Source organism: Manacus candei, unplaced genomic scaffold (assembly GCF_025592945.1).
Source record: "Manacus candei isolate 608988 ecotype Guabito, Panama unplaced genomic scaffold, ASM2559294v1 h1tg000011l, whole genome shotgun sequence".
In the NCBI taxonomy this organism is placed as follows: Eukaryota; Metazoa; Chordata; class Aves; order Passeriformes; family Pipridae; genus Manacus; species Manacus candei.
This window is the reverse complement of record NW_026138059.1, coordinates 19,291,044-19,307,883: the sequence shown is the minus strand read 5'-3', so window position 1 is coordinate 19,307,883 and position 16,840 is coordinate 19,291,044. Positions and strand designations below refer to the sequence as shown.

At 36.6% G+C, this 16,840-nt stretch overlaps 1 protein-coding gene across 10 annotated transcripts in view; it reads right to left on the bottom strand.

Moving 5' to 3' along the window:
• The window catches only part of COL19A1 (collagen type XIX alpha 1 chain), a 188,179-nt gene that overhangs the window by 61,855 nt on the left and 109,484 nt on the right, over nt 1–16,840 (bottom strand). For all 10 annotated transcript variants that reach the window (XM_051777715.1, XM_051777713.1, XM_051777716.1 and 7 more), the window contains 2 exons: nt 14,463–14,510; nt 955–1,008 (listed from right to left, as the gene is read on the bottom strand). In XM_051777715.1, the coding sequence (XP_051633675.1) occupies nt 955–1,008; nt 14,463–14,510 (102 nt within the window). The remainder of the gene's footprint in view (nt 1–954; nt 1,009–14,462; nt 14,511–16,840) is intronic.

Below are 16,840 nucleotides of genomic sequence, written 5' to 3'. Positions count from 1 at the left end.
CTATTTTATTTTAGTCATTGCATCTCACACAGCAGTGCATTATTCTCTTCTCTAGAAATAAGATGAGGTTGAAGCATATGAATGAAATGTTTAGATGCATAAACTACTAGCCTTTACCTATTTTAGGTAAGTAGAAGAAGGAATTATGAAATCTTTGTTTTATATTAAGAATGTAAAGCAGCAGAAGTTTAATCCATGAACAGCTGTTTTGTATTTGTGTACAACAGCATTTTTACAATACAATATACAGGGAATTTTATTAATATGACCGAATCTTTCTCTAGCCAAGGAAAGCTGCATTTATTGAAGACTAGTATACATCCACGCATGACTTGAATTTTAAATCATTTATCTTTAAAAAAAAGTAAAGGGGAAAAATAAAATCCCAAACCTCTTAGATCTGAGCTAAACCTTTAAGTTCTTCATATTGCAAATCCTTTAATAGAGCCATGTATTTCTTAATCTTTTTAATTCTTCAGTCAACTAATTTGAACTACAGCTGAGTGCTCATTCCAGCGCTGGGTATAATCCTCCCCACCATTCAGACAATTGGCACATGCTTCACACAGTCCTTCATCTTTCAAATTACCCCTCTGAGACAGAAATTATCCCTTCTTCTACAGAGCATCACACATTTTGCTAAGAAAATGAATGCACAGTATTCATATTTAGCATATATGGCCAGTCTTTCTCTGAAATGTCAATTTCTGCTTCCCCTGCTGAAGTTTGCATCTTGTTCTTTTTCCTCCTGGGTAGTCCCTCATATTTGTGGACCCAGTCCTTTTATACTTGCTGTATCAAAAGGCTAGCAATAGTAGCTGTTTGATAGGTAGAGCAGAGTACACATAGCTCAATTATTTTCAATTATAGTTATATTCAGGAACCCGCTACAAAAATGCTAACAAAGTCTGAGGACAGAGTGAAAATTTCCCATTCCTCTCACTAGTTACTCACAGGAGGTCCTGGTGGCCCCGGTTTTCCTGGGAGACCTGGTTTGCCTCGTCTTCCCTAGAAATAAAAAATTAGAACAGACATTTATAAATATTGTGGCTAGGGACTGATCCGGAAGAAGAATGTTAAGAAAACATTTATTGCCTTGCTTACTATGAAAAAAACATAAAAATCAAAACCCATCCAAAATGAATACTCTGTATCAGCCACTGCTTCTAGGATTGGTTTTTATAGTTATGACAAACTATTTGCATCCCTGTAACATCTACTGTCACATTTTAAAACTTTGTCTCAAATATGAGTACACATTGACAAAGATATTAACAAAGCACCTTGATGAGGTGTAAAGAAATTATATTTTGTCTGAATATACCAGAGCTTGGAATGTTACACTGTGCTCCAGCAGTCTGACCTGCACAGTAAGTACATATGTGCAATATTGTTGCGGTCCGAAGAGGGGATGGGACATGAGGAAGGATGCAAGTAGAGTTCTCTATTTAGGTGTGCCCACTCTCTTTTTATCCGCTCGGGAGCAGAACGGGCCAGAACATAGGGCGGAGCATGAGACCAACAAGCAGAGGGACAAACCAGCATAGGGACACCGGCAAAAGGGGGAGAAGTGGGGGCAAACTCATGACAAGCCTGGGCTTGTCCAGGCTGTGCACTGTGCAGTGTGAATACAATGAAACCACATAATAACAGCAAAGTCCACACGACAAAGTCCTGCCAATCGCTGCACACTTCTCTCCACGCCCGGAACTGTTCCATCCTGAATCGTGTTCCCTCACACAATATAACCTAATTAAGAAACACCCATATCCTTCTTCCCTGGGATGTGATAACAAGCACACAAGTCAGAGATTTATTTGCAAAAACAATTCACCTTCTTCGTGCAATTACTACCATCTGTGTATATATAATGCACATGCAAATCCTTTGCACTAAAATGTAAGGTCCATAAAAGTCTACTTAAGGGAGACTTTCCACTAAGATTCTAAAAAAAACATGCATATGTAACTACTATAATTTTTTAGTACAGAGTTTACTTGAACAACTGCTGTTTTCACACGTGCTTTTTTTTAGGAAGATCAACATAAAAATGGAAGTAATTTACAGGAATTTACATCTTTATTGCCAAGTCAAAATCTGATGCACATTTTTAGTAGCAACAGGTGAGAACAACTAATATCTAGGTGTGATGGCTAAGAAAAGAAAGAAGCATTATATCCATTAAGACTAAATTTTTCCCTTGTATATGGCAAGTGTAAATTAATGTAAAGCTCTAGGGGGTTGTTCTGGTGAAAACTTGGCTTAAAAAGTGAAAAAATTGAAATGCTTGCTGACAGTTCCCAATTTACACATAGGGGTATTTCTGTAAGCTGTGGTCCCTATTTCTAAGCCTGCTTCTGTATTTTATTAAATAATGATCTCGCACAAACTGCAGAAGTAATCTCAGGAACAGAAAGTAAAATCCAGTTTCACTTTTTCCAGGTGAGATCCCTGATCTGTAAGAAACCACTCTCATGCTCTGCCTTTCATTAATCTTGATGCTAAGGGGAACAAGATGATGACAGTAAGAGTGGAAAACTGTTGAAGGTGCCCCAAGAGAATCCTATGAGTGGTGGAGGAAACTTAGTGAAGAGAGATCAGAAGAGGATGAAAATATATCGGAGTGTACTTACGCTGTAATGCGCTGAATGTGACTATCATGACTACGAGAGTATCTGTTCCCCAGTGTCTTTACTCAGTTGTGTAATTGTTTTATTGTTAATATAATATGCCTTATTATAAGGTGTACAATTTCCTTCACTGTACCCCTGTTACCCTTTCTCCTATTGGTTCCCTCTAAGCCCTTTCCTTATTCATTCTACCCTGCTTCAGCAGTTCTCCCCAGAGACAGTTTCCCATTTGTTCATGTTTAAATAATTCCACCCCTTGTTGCTGTGATTGGCCACTCCTGTCCTCCCAGTCTTCACCCTTCTTTCCAGAAAGGTCCCTGTTCTCCCTTTATAAGCCGGCATCCATGTTTAATAAAAGTCCATTTTGTGTCACACCATGACTACATGCAGAGTGATCCTTCTGGGTCTTACACAAGGAGGGGTTATGGCTCTCCCCTGGTCAGAAAACCCTGTCTTCCTCACACCTGCAGGTCACCAGGGTAACCTCTTGCCTAGAAGGCAGGGACTCTCCTGAGGAATTTGAAGCCCTTCAAGTTGAAGAATGAACAAATAGCCACATAGCATGTACACTACCACCACGGTTTTATAAAGGTCCTCCATCAGTCACTGTGTTTTAAGGGCAGTGTGGAAAAAAAAAATACCTCAGCATATTTGGAGTGCCAAATTCCTGGGTCTTAACTAGCTGAGACATACACTATGCGCTGAGCTGTTTAATCTCACCAGTACTTGCACATGCAGGGGTTTAACTGGGGCAGCTCAGGATAAATTTTTAGAACCAAAATACAGTAGTAGGTGTGTAAACTGGGATTATGGCTATACTGCCCTTATTACGCACCCCCAGCATGTCCTCTGCTGTGCTGCTAACACAGTCCATACAGCCCTGGGAAAAGCCAGAGATGGAAACTCATCTGGGCTAAGGATGGCCTACAAAAAAAGTGGAGTACTCTTTGACTGGTCAGTTGACCGATGCAGTTCACTGAGCAACTGAGAACCTTGTCTGGCCTGACAGAAGGCACAGTGCCAGGAAAGACACACATGCACAAGGAAAGGGGGCTGTAGTTAGCTAGATCTGTACTTTTGGACTGATATCTACTACAGAAATACATTTGGAAACTAATATTCCCTGACTTTCTTTAAAAAAACTCACTAAACTTCCCTTAGAAAGTATGAAAAACAGACTGAGAGGTAACAATGTAAGGAATAAACAAAGATAAATTGCTCCTTACTTTTAAAATAGTCCCTCTGAGTTATAATGATCTACAGTGTTGACTTCTTGAAGCACCTTCCTTTTCCTGTTTGGACTTCTTTAAAGTATCCTGAGGATGACACTTAAAATCTCAGCAGTCTAAACAAAGTATCAAGGAAGTGTCAGGAAGAAGAAGACAGGGCTTTGACTGGCAGACACAACTGTGAACGAGGTGTTAATTACACAGGAAAACATGGAATATGTTGGGAAGGCAATTTTATCTCTGTTTACAAGATGAGCTAAAATTTGATTTATGACATAGCAAAGACAAAACTTGGTGAACTTTCTGAAAAATCAGATATAAAAAAAATAAAAATTGTGGGTAGTTATTTTTAACTGTCATTTTTTAATTAGTAGAACACCTACCCAGTGAAACACAGAAGAAACACTTGCCCAACCTTTTATCTAATCATTATTAGTCATTATGCTATGTTCCATGTAAAGCAACCACAGGGATCAGTATGAAGCATAAGCTTTTTCTAGAGTAATAGAAGTCCTTTTTTTTTTTTCTCCAAGCACCTTTATAAACTGATATTTTAATTTTAACACAGAAATGGGTAACAAGCCACTACCTTCCATCAATGCCTTTCAGATAGATACGGAGACTTTAGTGTTAGGAATACACAAAGCTCTACCTACTTGTCAGCATTCCTTCTCTATGACTCCTCAGCATCAGCATGGAATAGATAAAATTTATACTACGGTAACAGTGTAAGTAGAGAAAATCAGTTTATGTTTTTGTTCAGGATAATTAAAACAATTAGAAGAATGTTTTTGACAAGCCAAATATGATCTTGCCTTGAGCAGGCCATGAGCCAGGCTGTGACTAAATATTTACAATTTGATTTTGAGTCATCCTTCTGGCAAGAAAGAAGTGAAAAACATCTCAATGTCCTCTCCAGTTTGTAGAGCAGGCTTAGCAGAGAGCCACAGTTCCCATCTCCTGCTCGGCAGCAGGTCTTGGCAGCCCCATAACAGCCGTACTTACTGCCGTACTGCTGTGCATAGGGCTGACAGCCAGCACAGGAGGCCCATTACCTTTATTTAGTTGAGTTCACTGAGCAAATACTGAGGTTAAAAACCCACTCAAAATATAAATAAAAGCCCTAGGCATCACATTCTTCCTTTAACTAAACAAAAAATGCAATACCACCTACACTAACTTAAAAAGGATACGTAGTGTCAAAGTTATCTAATGCTACTGAGCATATCTGAAGAAGACCTAAACAGTTGCTGGTTATTTCCCTTGTGCTGCATATATTTTTTTGATGGCAATTAATGTAATAGGAAGTTTTCTACATGTTACTGATATTGTATCCTATCCCCTTGACTCATCAAGAGCCTGCCCCCAACTAATTTGGACAGTTGGCTACTTTCCTCTTTTCCATGGGACAGACTTCAGCTAAGATACACACACAAATTATGCAAATAACAACTGCTTGGTTAGGGGCAAACAAAGACAAAATACTGCAAATAAAATAAATGAGAAATTTTGTGCTTCAGGAAACCCAGCTGAGTGCCCAGCTGAAGTACATTGTCAGCTGCATTCTTTATTTCTCTCTTCCTTTGCCCCTTCTATGAATTGAAATTACTTGATGAGTTTTGCTTTACATAAGAAGAAAAGCTGTTCAGAAGAGGAGATCTGTCCATCCTTCCATGGGCTTGTGCTCTGATTCTGACTGCTGGCCCTGAGAATTGCTGCAGGTCCGATGTACAGTGCAAGAATTCAAAGCCTATTTTGTAACCCCCTGCTGTATCATATTGCATCCATCTATTTGCATATATCTAACTTTAGAAGAGTGAAATATCTAATCCTAGTGTTTAAAAAAAGGTATGGATTATTTAAGAATAAAATTGAGTAGAGTTATGTAGGAATACCGACATTATTTATGGAATTGATAATTTAAAGAACACCCATACTTGAATACGAAGGCAGAAGTTCTTAGAATAAGCCCGTGTGCATTTTCAAGGAAAACTGCTAATTAATGGTTCTTGAAACACATCACATTTCAAAACAGGAACTAGTTCTAGGGAATGTAGAAATCTGGGCTTTAAAGTCTTATCTACTACAGTTGTTATGCAAGATTAATGAGGCTTATGTAGTTCATTTGCCAAGGTAAACTAAGATTCTCTTCGATAATCCTCAAAACCAGACTGACAAAGGAACAGATAGAATCAAAACAGGAGGCAGGTGGAAAGTAAAGACCTCCATTTCAAATGCCCAACCCACAGATGCCCCACCAGTGCCTTGGCTACCTAAACACAGCTATGTGAGTGGGGCTCTGGGCAGCTGAAAGGCTGTTACTCCAGATGCCCAAAGTTGCCACTAAGCAGCCAGACAGGTCCTAGTGTCCACACTAATTCAGAGTACAGCAAAGAGGCTTTCCTTTGTCTCAGTCCTCTAAGCTTCACAGCTTTCCCCCTCTGTTTGGAATCCAGCGTGCCTGGTAGTTCACCTGAAGCTTGCAAAGCTGCAACCAACTCTAACCCAGGGAAAACCCAGTCCAGACCAAAGCCAGTGACAGTACCCTGCTCTGTTTTATGGTAAAAACCTTGGCAGACTGACATTTCAGGGGAATGAAGGCAGATGTCATATGGCAGTATCAGTAAGAAAGTCAGCTCAAGAGCAAATAGGAAACAGAAGATTAGAATTAATCACAAAAATCAGATCAATCACCCATCAAACCCAGTTGCTTAGCTGTGCACATCTAATGACCAGTTGTAGGATAGAAGAATGTTCTCCAGAATCCCAATCAACTATGACAGATCAGAAACTGAAAATTACAAATCTACAACAAATGCACAGCCTGAACTGAGTCATTATTTGTATCTACACATTTAGCAAAAAATTTGGTAATTTTTCAAGAGGACTTTGACATTTAACCACCTGACTGCACAGCTGCAGATAAATAAGAATTTTGTCATTAACTCTGGTAGTGGCACAACTGCATAACTATGGGAGGCTTTTTTATCCTTAGAAATCTTGTAGTTTGGATACTCTCTTTCCTAAATTGGAAATCTATGTCACAGATAATAAAACCTTTTTAACTTCAATAATACAGTGTTAGGACTTCAGTGTACAATTCCTTCTTCAATCCTATTAACTTTGGTCTCTAGGATGTATTATGGTATCCAGTGTATTACAGATTAACCTCTGTATTAAATGTTAAACCTGAATAAACTCACAGGAAATAAGGCCAGAAGGCAAGAAATTAAGGCGTTTGCAGAAAACAAGTGCAAGTCTGTCCCTCATGTCCCACTAAAGCCTTTCAGACACACAGCTCACAGAAGAATACAGAGAGCACACAGACCCTAATGCTCTGTTTTCGAAGAAAAGTCAGTAGGGAGCTCCTCACTAATGCAGAAGCATTCTTGCGCTCAATCTTGGGTTTCCAATTTTAGGAATGATTTCCAATATCTTTAATTTCTCTATTGTGGTATTAATAAAATGCTAAAAGGGAAAGCCTAACCACACTACATAAAATTCAAATGTATTTAACAAACATAAAAAGAAAGTCCTCAAATAAGCCTAGCAGTGCTGAGAAGTCAAATGTCACAACCTATTTTGCCAACAAATCACTACAAAAAATCACTACAAAAAATTTTTCAAATGTATCCACCGATGTTCAATTGAAATCCAAAATCATTTGCAGAAATAGTTTTCAACTACATTTAGATAGTTTATACCTTAATTTTTACTTTTGAGAAAAAAATTTCTTATTCTCTCATGTTTTTATTCCTTTTGCTGAAAGAATAAAAGAAATAATAATAGAGTATTTGGAAGAGAGTCTGAAAACTCTAAATGAGTTCTTAAAAGTTAATTAATTACTGCTATTCCATTAAAAGTTAGATTTTAATTTCTTCAATGGAATTTAACAAGGGAATTAAATTAAAAATAGAACTCTTCTAATTGATAAAGCTTTCTTTAGCATTCTAAATTACAATGGTTTCATAATTTTTAAATGCCAAAGTGGGATTTTTTTTTTCTTTTTTTTTTCTGTATCCTATTTTACTAGTTTTGTACTTTAAGCTAGAGATATTCTGGTAGAAAAACTGAAAATTATTTCCCTGTTTTACATTCAGCGTTTTTGGACTATAAAATATCAGAGTGAAGGAACATACAGCACTCCAACTTAAAGATAAAATTAGATTAGAGCTTTTCATACTTAAAAACAACTTACATCAAAGTCAAGAAGGACTGAGAAGATAAAAAGAGATTCCAAAACTCTAGAGCTTTAGCTGTGAAGAAAATTGTTTGCAGTGTGCCAGGAGCCTGACCTACTGTGCAGTAATTATCATTGTTCTGTAAAGCTTGTTTTACAATTGGTTAAGTACAACATTTACTCACTGAACTAGAAAACAAATTATGTCAAAGAAATATTTAAGTTCTATAAAGCAGATAAATGTAATCTGAATTTAAATTCATTTTGATGTCACTCTAAATAATTATGTTAAGAAAATCTAACAGCTCCCCATCCATTTATTTATTTAGGAAGATTTTCCGCTATGTCATAATAATTTTATTCATGCTTGATTAGAAAAATTTATAATCTCAAAGAATAAACTTTATTAGCATAAAACAAGTACTGTAATTCCATGAGATCTCTACAAATTTGTAATTTTAGTGAAATCAGTGCTGAAACACTAGATATTACAACGGATTCTCAGTTTTATGAGGTATTTAATTTATTATTAAGATAATGCTAAAATAACTTCCTCTTAAGTGAAGTATTTGGTATTATAAACAAAACAATTGGAAATAAGGAAGTTCTTTCAAAAATATTTACTTCAAGACACCTGCAACATCCCAATGAATAGAGGATCAAGAATATCACAGGCTGTGATATCATAGAAAGATTTGTAAATGCTTGAACTCAATTAATCACTGGAACCAGGGAAACCACCAAGACAGAGAATCAGTTTGTTTAAATACATATAAAATATTTTTAAAAAATACTACTAATCCATAAAGAAGTTGTTGGCAGCTATGCTGAGAATAAGCTAGAGCTAATTAATTAAAAGTCACAGAATTGTTTGCGTTGGAGGGAACTCTTGAGAACATTTAGTATAATCCTTCTTCTCAAGCAGGATCAGTTGTTCAGAACTGTATCTATATAAGCTTTGAATATCTCCACAGGTGGACACTCCACAACCTCTCTGGGCAACCTGTATCAGTATTTGACCACCTTCACAATAAGAAAGTGCTTTCTTGTGTTTAGATGCAATTTTTTTGTTTTTAATTTGTACCTATTGCTTCTTGTCCTGTCACTGGCTACTGCAGAGGAGAATCTGCCTCCCTCTTCTTTGTTCCCTCCCATCAGGTATTTATATACACTGATAAGATTCCCCTGAGCCCTCTCAGTCTGAAGAGCCCCAGCTCTCCAAGCCAATGAAAGTTTATCCAGCCTATGAAAGTTGCTCCAGTTCCTTTAATGTGCTTTGTGGCCCTGTGCTAGACCCACTTTAGTATGTCTACATCTTTCTTAACATGGTCTCACCAGTGCTGAGCAAACGGGACGGATACCTCCCCACACCTGCTGGCTGCTCTTTTGAATGCAGCCCAGGATATTCTGGGCCTCCTTTTTTTTTTTTTTTTTTTTTGCCATGAGGATGCACTGCTGGCTTATGGTCTGCTTATTGTCCAGAAGGTTCTTCTCCACAAAATTTTTTCCCAGAGAGTTTTTTTCCAGTGTATACTGATACCTGGGGTTATCCCTCCCTAGATGCAGGATTTTGCATTTCCCCTTGTTGAACTTCATGTGAGTTCCCTTACCCCAGTTCTCTGCTACATTCTGCCTTATTGTCCATGCTGTTAATGAGGATGTTGAACAGTACTGGCTCTAGTAGTAGCCCTGGGGTAGTAGTCACTACTGATGCATCTCCAACTGGACTTTGTGCCACTGATGATAAATCTCTGGACCTAGTGGTTTTCAATCCACTTCACCATCCACCCATCTAACCTGTACTTTGTCAGTTTGTCTGTTAAGTTGACAAGATGAAATTATGGGAGATAATGTCAAAGGCTTTGCTAAACCTGAGGTCAACAACATCCAGTGCTCAGCTCTCGTCCACCAAGCTAGTCAAATCATAAAAGAAAGTGAAGCATTTAGTCAAGCATAATTTCTCTTTCATAAATCCATGCAGACTATCCCAATCACTTTCTTGTCCTTCATGTGTGTGGAAATGGTTTCCAGGAGGATTTCATCTCTCACATTCCCAGGGACTGAGGTGAAGGCTATTGGCCTTTAGTTCCCTGGACCTTTCTTTGTGAAGACATAAGTGATATTTGCTCTCTTCCAGTCTTCAGGAACCTCTCCCAGTCATCATGACCACTCAAAATAATCAAGAGAGGCCTTGCAATGACATCAGACAGGTCCCTCTGCACTTGTGGATGCAATGTGTGAGGCCCCATGGACTTACAGAGCTGTGGACTCCATTTGAAGCTGCCTGGGTACAAAAGTCTGAAAGCAAAGAGCTGTCAGCACTACTTCAGTAGCACTTGGTCCTGTGCCTTGTGCCCTTCTGCATGACCTGCTGTGCAACCTGCTGTACATCTACTGGTTACTTCTGCTATTGCTGCACAAACTGCTATTACATAGTCCTTGTCCTGGCCTGGGATAAAAGCGTGCTTGACTGTCCCTACTCAGGGGTCAGCTGGAAAAAAGGCTGCAGGCACCTGCTGGTCAGGGACAGCTGATGGAGTTTGTCAGAAGCTGCTAGAGTTACCCTTACCTGGAAACAACAGGTATCCTCAGTATCCTCATAAGTTTCCCAAATCTCAGAAAAAGTGCCCAGAATCTCAAGTTACCAAGACAACCTTAAAAAAGCCAAAACTCTGGTACAAACTGCTGTGTATTTTAGCTGCATGCTGGGCCTGGGTCTTCTACAGGCTAACTGAGAATGAAAAATGTCCCTTTCTAGATTTCACAGTATAGCTGCCTAACAAATAGTATTTATAAAAATAATATTTTTGTAAATACTAAAAAATAGTATTTATAAAAATGCATAAAGTTCAGGGAAAAATTCATGCTACAAAGATATCCAACTGAAATTAAGCATTAATTTTCAAAACATTTTGAATTTTATTTTGGAAATATAAATTTCATTGCATTTAACTTCACTGCGTTTAACACAGTAAAGGCAGAATCTGGAAAACTCCATTCATTCTGTAAATTATAGGTAGTAGAAATTTTTAAGAAAGCAGAACATGACAAAATTATTTGAAGACTTCAGAAAATTCTTTACGTGGGGAGCTGATGGACCTTAGTTGAATTTTTTTCAGAAATTAATGGAATAGTGATTTGATTATAGAGAAAAAAACTCTAAATACCTCTTTAATATAAAACAGACGTAAATAAAAGAGTTGTTGAAGGCCATTGGAGGATAAGCTACATGCCAAAGTGTAAAATAAAATATATATTTTGAAATATGTGATTGACAAGAAACACTGGAAGAAGGAAATCAGGGAGATTTGTGAAGTCTCTTGCCTTTCAACAGGAAACTGTACTTCTGTGAAAGATATACATAACTAAAAAGTGCAGGCATACTGAGAAAAATAATGAAGTTCTGCATAACATAGAGACAGGAAGATGGTGTAGTTGTCCACTGTGGTTTAAATTCCATGCAATGTTAGCTTAGCACCCAATCTCTCTATTATTTGTAGGCCAGTAATATCGACTAGGGACTTTTCTGAGGAACGTCAAGTTACCTTCTGTAACTCCTGATGCCATTCTGAGCACTTGTGTAATAGTATCAAGTTGCTGCAGCAGTAACATGCCTGAAGCCAACATGCTGGATGCTGAAAAATTGCAGATGAACGTAGTGCCTGCCCACAGAATGGTTTAATGTTTCTTACAAAGGAATGAGGAAAAGGGAATGAGTAGCTGTTTCTGCTGGTTCACTTCTTTCAGTGACCAAAACTAAAACCTAAAGCTATTACTGAGCAAGGTCTCATGTCTAAGATAAAACACTTCACTAAAGATAAAAAACCTAAAAAACTGTACAAAGTCACTAATGGGAGAGCGAGAGGAAATGCCGGCCTTTTGTAAGAATAGCAAATGTATGAGGACTATTTGAGCCCACAGGAAAACACAACATTGGCTAACAGATGTGAATGAAAGTGGGTACTTTGGCCTCTCTATCTCATTTTGTATTGTCACTTACCTAAGTGACTAGCTCTAACATGAGTCTTCTGCATGTTTCTTCAATATCACCATTAACAGTTAATTCTCCTCAGTTCCTTTTATCTTGCTTCAATGTGTATTGAGAGGTCTATAAGTTACACACTTAATGATTCTCCTCTCAGCTCCTTATTAATCTAAGGCCAACTTTTAAAGGAGTTGAGCACTTAGAAGTGCTCCTGATGTTAGTGGAAATTAAAATTTTGAATATAACAAGTACAGTATACATGGAAAGTTTTTTAAAAAAATTCATGTTCTCAAAGTGTGGCATCCAAATTGAACAGATACATTTAGGTGTTTTTGAAGTGACTTTAGTTGTCACTAATACGTTACAGTTCAACTCTGCAAAATGGACACAATATCACTTTTAGGTCTGAACAATATGTTGAAGAAAAAATTATTAGCTAGTTACACACTCAATAATATGCTTTAATCTTCAGAAGACAGCCCATGACAAAAGCAATAACTTCACATAATGTGAAAGATTTGGAGGATCTGCTGGAAGTAGAACAGAGGAACATGACATCTATAATTGAATAAAAAGGAACATTTAATAGCCATTAGATGTGCACTGTCCTGTTTGTCATTAAACAGAGCAGAGATCTTGTTACAAATGGTATGTTATTGTGTAATTAAATGTATTGCAAATGTGAAAGCACATGGGAGTTGAATTAAGACTGCAAACAATGTTGTTAGTGCTTGGGCAGGAGTGGCCACCACGAAGGGTATTGTTGTGAGCATCTTACTGGTAGAAAGATAAAGACAGATGCCAAGGCTCTACAGTTTGCTGTTCCCATTGTTTGGCTCAAGGCAGCTGTGTGCATGGCAAGATTACAAAACAATCAGTGCTCCTGTTTTCATAGATGTTGGAGTGAGACAGCAGTTCTATTTTATATGTGAGTAGGAAAATGTCCATGAGGAATCAACACCCTAATTCCCACTGCAAAATGGAATAAAATAAAAAAAGTATTTTCAAATTCATTTATCCACCATTAAATATGATACAGTGTGTTAACTCTGAATTTTTGCATTAAAAAAGTAAGAAATTACAGGAGCAATGTTTCTAAAAACACAGCCATATTTACAACTGTTCCTAAAGGAGAACTAATAAACTGTGTCTTTCCACAGATTCAATACTCCACAGAAAACTTTAAATATGCTAAACCTGGATATCTATAGCTTTTCACAGTATCCTGGATATTTAACAGCATAACAGTAAGAGTCATGGTAATTTTAAAATCCTTAATAAGCATGTTCATATGTTAGTAAATATGTTTTAACAACATATTCATCGCATAACTTTGAAATCTCCTTTACTACATTGACTTTTTCTGAATGGGTTCTTAATCCTTATGTGTGAAACTTAAACTCAACTTTCATATCTTTGTGTTCAACTTAAATGAAATTTAGTACTATTTTTACAACTTAAAAACCAACATAAAACATAGCTTTGGGGTTCATTTTGTTCAAGAACTAGTTCCCTGTCAGTATAATTACTATTACTGTAATCATTAAACTAGCCTTTAATAATTCAGTATAGTTTATTAAGATCAACGATGAGAAATACTAAATCTTTTCACTTCAGATATTTTAACTCAGATATTAAAAGCAAGATGCCTAAATCAAACAAGAAGTGTTGAGATCAAACTTCAAAACCATAAACTGGGCACAACTTAATTTACAAAAATATTAAAATGTTTGAGTCTTAATAACTTTCCAAACTTTTAGGAACACACTAGATTATAAACTTATAAAACTGAATTATTTCTTGTGATAACACAATCATAAATATTTGTTATCTTTTCTACTGAACTACAATATTCAATAAGTCAGGGGAAACAAAAATAGAACATGGAGAAACCAGTCAGTCAGTTACTTCATTATATTAAAATTCTGAAAAACCAAAGGTTTTATTTCATGTATTTTTCATAATCTACCCACCCTTCCCCACCACCCTTTACTGTATCTTCTTTTTTGTATATGTGTTTTAGGCTCTGACACTTGTGTAATGGCATCTACAAGGCCTGGGTCAACAGTACTGGTTTCTGTTAATATTTTAGATAATGACCCTAAATTCATATTTTCATATATCTTAGATGTTGTAAGGTATGGTTCACCCCTGCAATCAAATGAAAAGTTTTAATATTATTAAACTTAAAATTATAGCAGAAACACATTGCACAAAATACAATATCTACATCTGTGCTGCCAGTCATTAAAACACTTTAGATGGTTGAAATTGTTAAATCTCCCTCAACTGGAGAGAACTCAAGTGTCAAAGCTCAGTTTGTTTTCAGCATGCTTCATACTCAGCTGCTACCTTACCATTTTTTATTAGTGCTTAGACAGAAGTTGCACATCAAGGTCAGTCAGCACACTCACCAGTTGTTCACTGAGTTTACTCACCCTTTGACCTTCTTTGCCAGGTGGACCTTGGGGACCCTCCAGCAAACCCTGAAAATACGAACATTAGACAAATAAAACATTCAGTGTTATTTTCATCTTCTATTATTCTATAGAATTAAGACTAGTCCAAAGAGCCAGATGTCAAGACAAGGCCTTTATTTCTAATAATAAAAATTGGTTATTCATAACAATTCTTTCAATGTTATATTAAGGTTCAAAAAAAAATGCAAACAACAATTATGACTCACATTCCACCATATAAAGGCTTTGGAAAAGAAAAGGTAAGTCAGCACTAATTAAGCATAGTTATATTTAACTACAATATTATATGAAAAGTGAATATTCTATTAAGTTAGGATACCACATGAAAAAAGGAGAAAAAAATTATATTAAATGAAAGACAACTTACTCTACAACTCAAATTCAAATATAGGCACTGAAGGGGGAAGGGAAGGCAGGGAAAGGGAACTAAATATAGCAGAAGACCTTATGTTTGCTGCATTGTGAGAACTGGCCTGTGCTGTTTCCTCTGTGTGTCTGGCTCAGCTTTTCAAAACACTTCTGTGCCACTTTTTTCTCACTCTCTCCTCTGACCAGGCACAGGAACTCTGGGTGTTTTGAATATACCCTTGACTTGTGAGTTTTCTCTCTGAACTTAGTGCAAGAATCTGCCTTTTTCAATCACAGATGGAATCACAGACCAGTTCTGACACTTTAGGGCTTTAATTTTATATCTGATTAATGTACAATGTAATCATAAAGCCTTCAAATAACAACTCAGAACAACTCAAAGCAGTCATTCTTCCTTCCACTCCCCCTTTATTTTATGAGTCACCATGGAACATGTTACTTTGAGGAAGCAATTCAATTTCCATTATAGTAACAAGAAACATGAAATCAGTTTCAGTGCAACAAGCAAAGAGTATGGAACAATTCTACTTTGTATAATGAAAAAAAAAAGTCTTGTATGTTATATTGTATATTGTTACAGGGTGTAATAAAATTAAAGAACTTACCTTTAGTTTATAAAAGAGTTCAAAATATTAAAATATTAAATTCTTAGCCATTTAAATGACTCAGACTGGGGCATTGCTTCAGCTTGAATTATTTTTTGGTCAGATTCAAACTCCTAATTTAGAATCAGCTACACATATTTATTGCCCCAATAAGGGTGAACTTAGGCCCCCTGAGAATCATGATTTTAAAAGGAACCCAGATTTCCAAAAAATATTTTAAAAAGTTCATTTATGATCTCTAATTCCCAAGATAAACTTGAGAGAGTAAGTAGACATTTCAAAGCTACTAGCTCATAGATCTTCAAGTAATGTTTTAAGTTGATTAGAATAAAGTCCGACTTCAATTTTAAATAAAAGTAGTCACTTCAAGAGCTTTTCCATTCCTACCTTTTCTCCACTTTCAAACACTGAAGCTAAAAATGTACCTCAGAGAGTATTTCACTACAGGATATTTCTTCTTCTATTTCATTTTATAGTGTAAACAGGAAAAGGTTTAGGACCTTTTACAAAGTTGATGCACACCATTTTCATCTTTCACCATAAGTTTATGGAACTAGAATATACATGACAATGTTGTGTCCAACAAATAAATCATGGTAAGTTCATTACAGTGCAAAATATGTAGCTTACACATGCACAAAACCATAAAGCAGTATGTCAATGTGACCTCTGTAAACCTTCTTTAGTTTTTCCTCAGGTTAACACAGAACTTGCAGAGAATTCTGTCTGTCCAACTGTTAGCAATATTCTAATTCTGTAAAGAAATTCTGGGAATTCAGGAAGAGGTGGAATTTTGTTTTGTTAATCTTTCATTTCTAGTGACAACTTACGCAGGGGAATGAGATGAAAACCTGTGATGTCTGTTTTATGGCGGAGGAAATACTTAGCCTCACATATCTGCACAATAAGGCTCCAAGGGGACAAGAATTACACAAGAATGTAACTGCACAATAATGATAATTAATAGCCAACATTTTTGTCCAAGAACTACTTTTATTCTTTTTCTTCTCTCTACAATATTATTGTCTAGAAAAAGGAACCAGATAAGGAGATTTATCTTCAAGGAAAGGGAGGAGAGCAGCGTACAATTGGTAACTAGGCAGGGAGGACTCCCCTGTACAAGGAGCCATATCCTGATATTGAAACAGAGGTAAAAGTTCACATCAACTTCATTGGGATCTTCGGTTTAAAAAGTGATAGAACAACATGGGGCATGTTAACTAACACAGCTGTGAAACTGTAGTAACTTGGCCAAAGTAATGACCTAGCACTGCCATCCCTGCTCAACATTCACTGAAAGGTATCCTGGAAAAATAACTGCAGAAGAAACCTGCAGGAGAAATATAAAAGAACCCTTTTCTA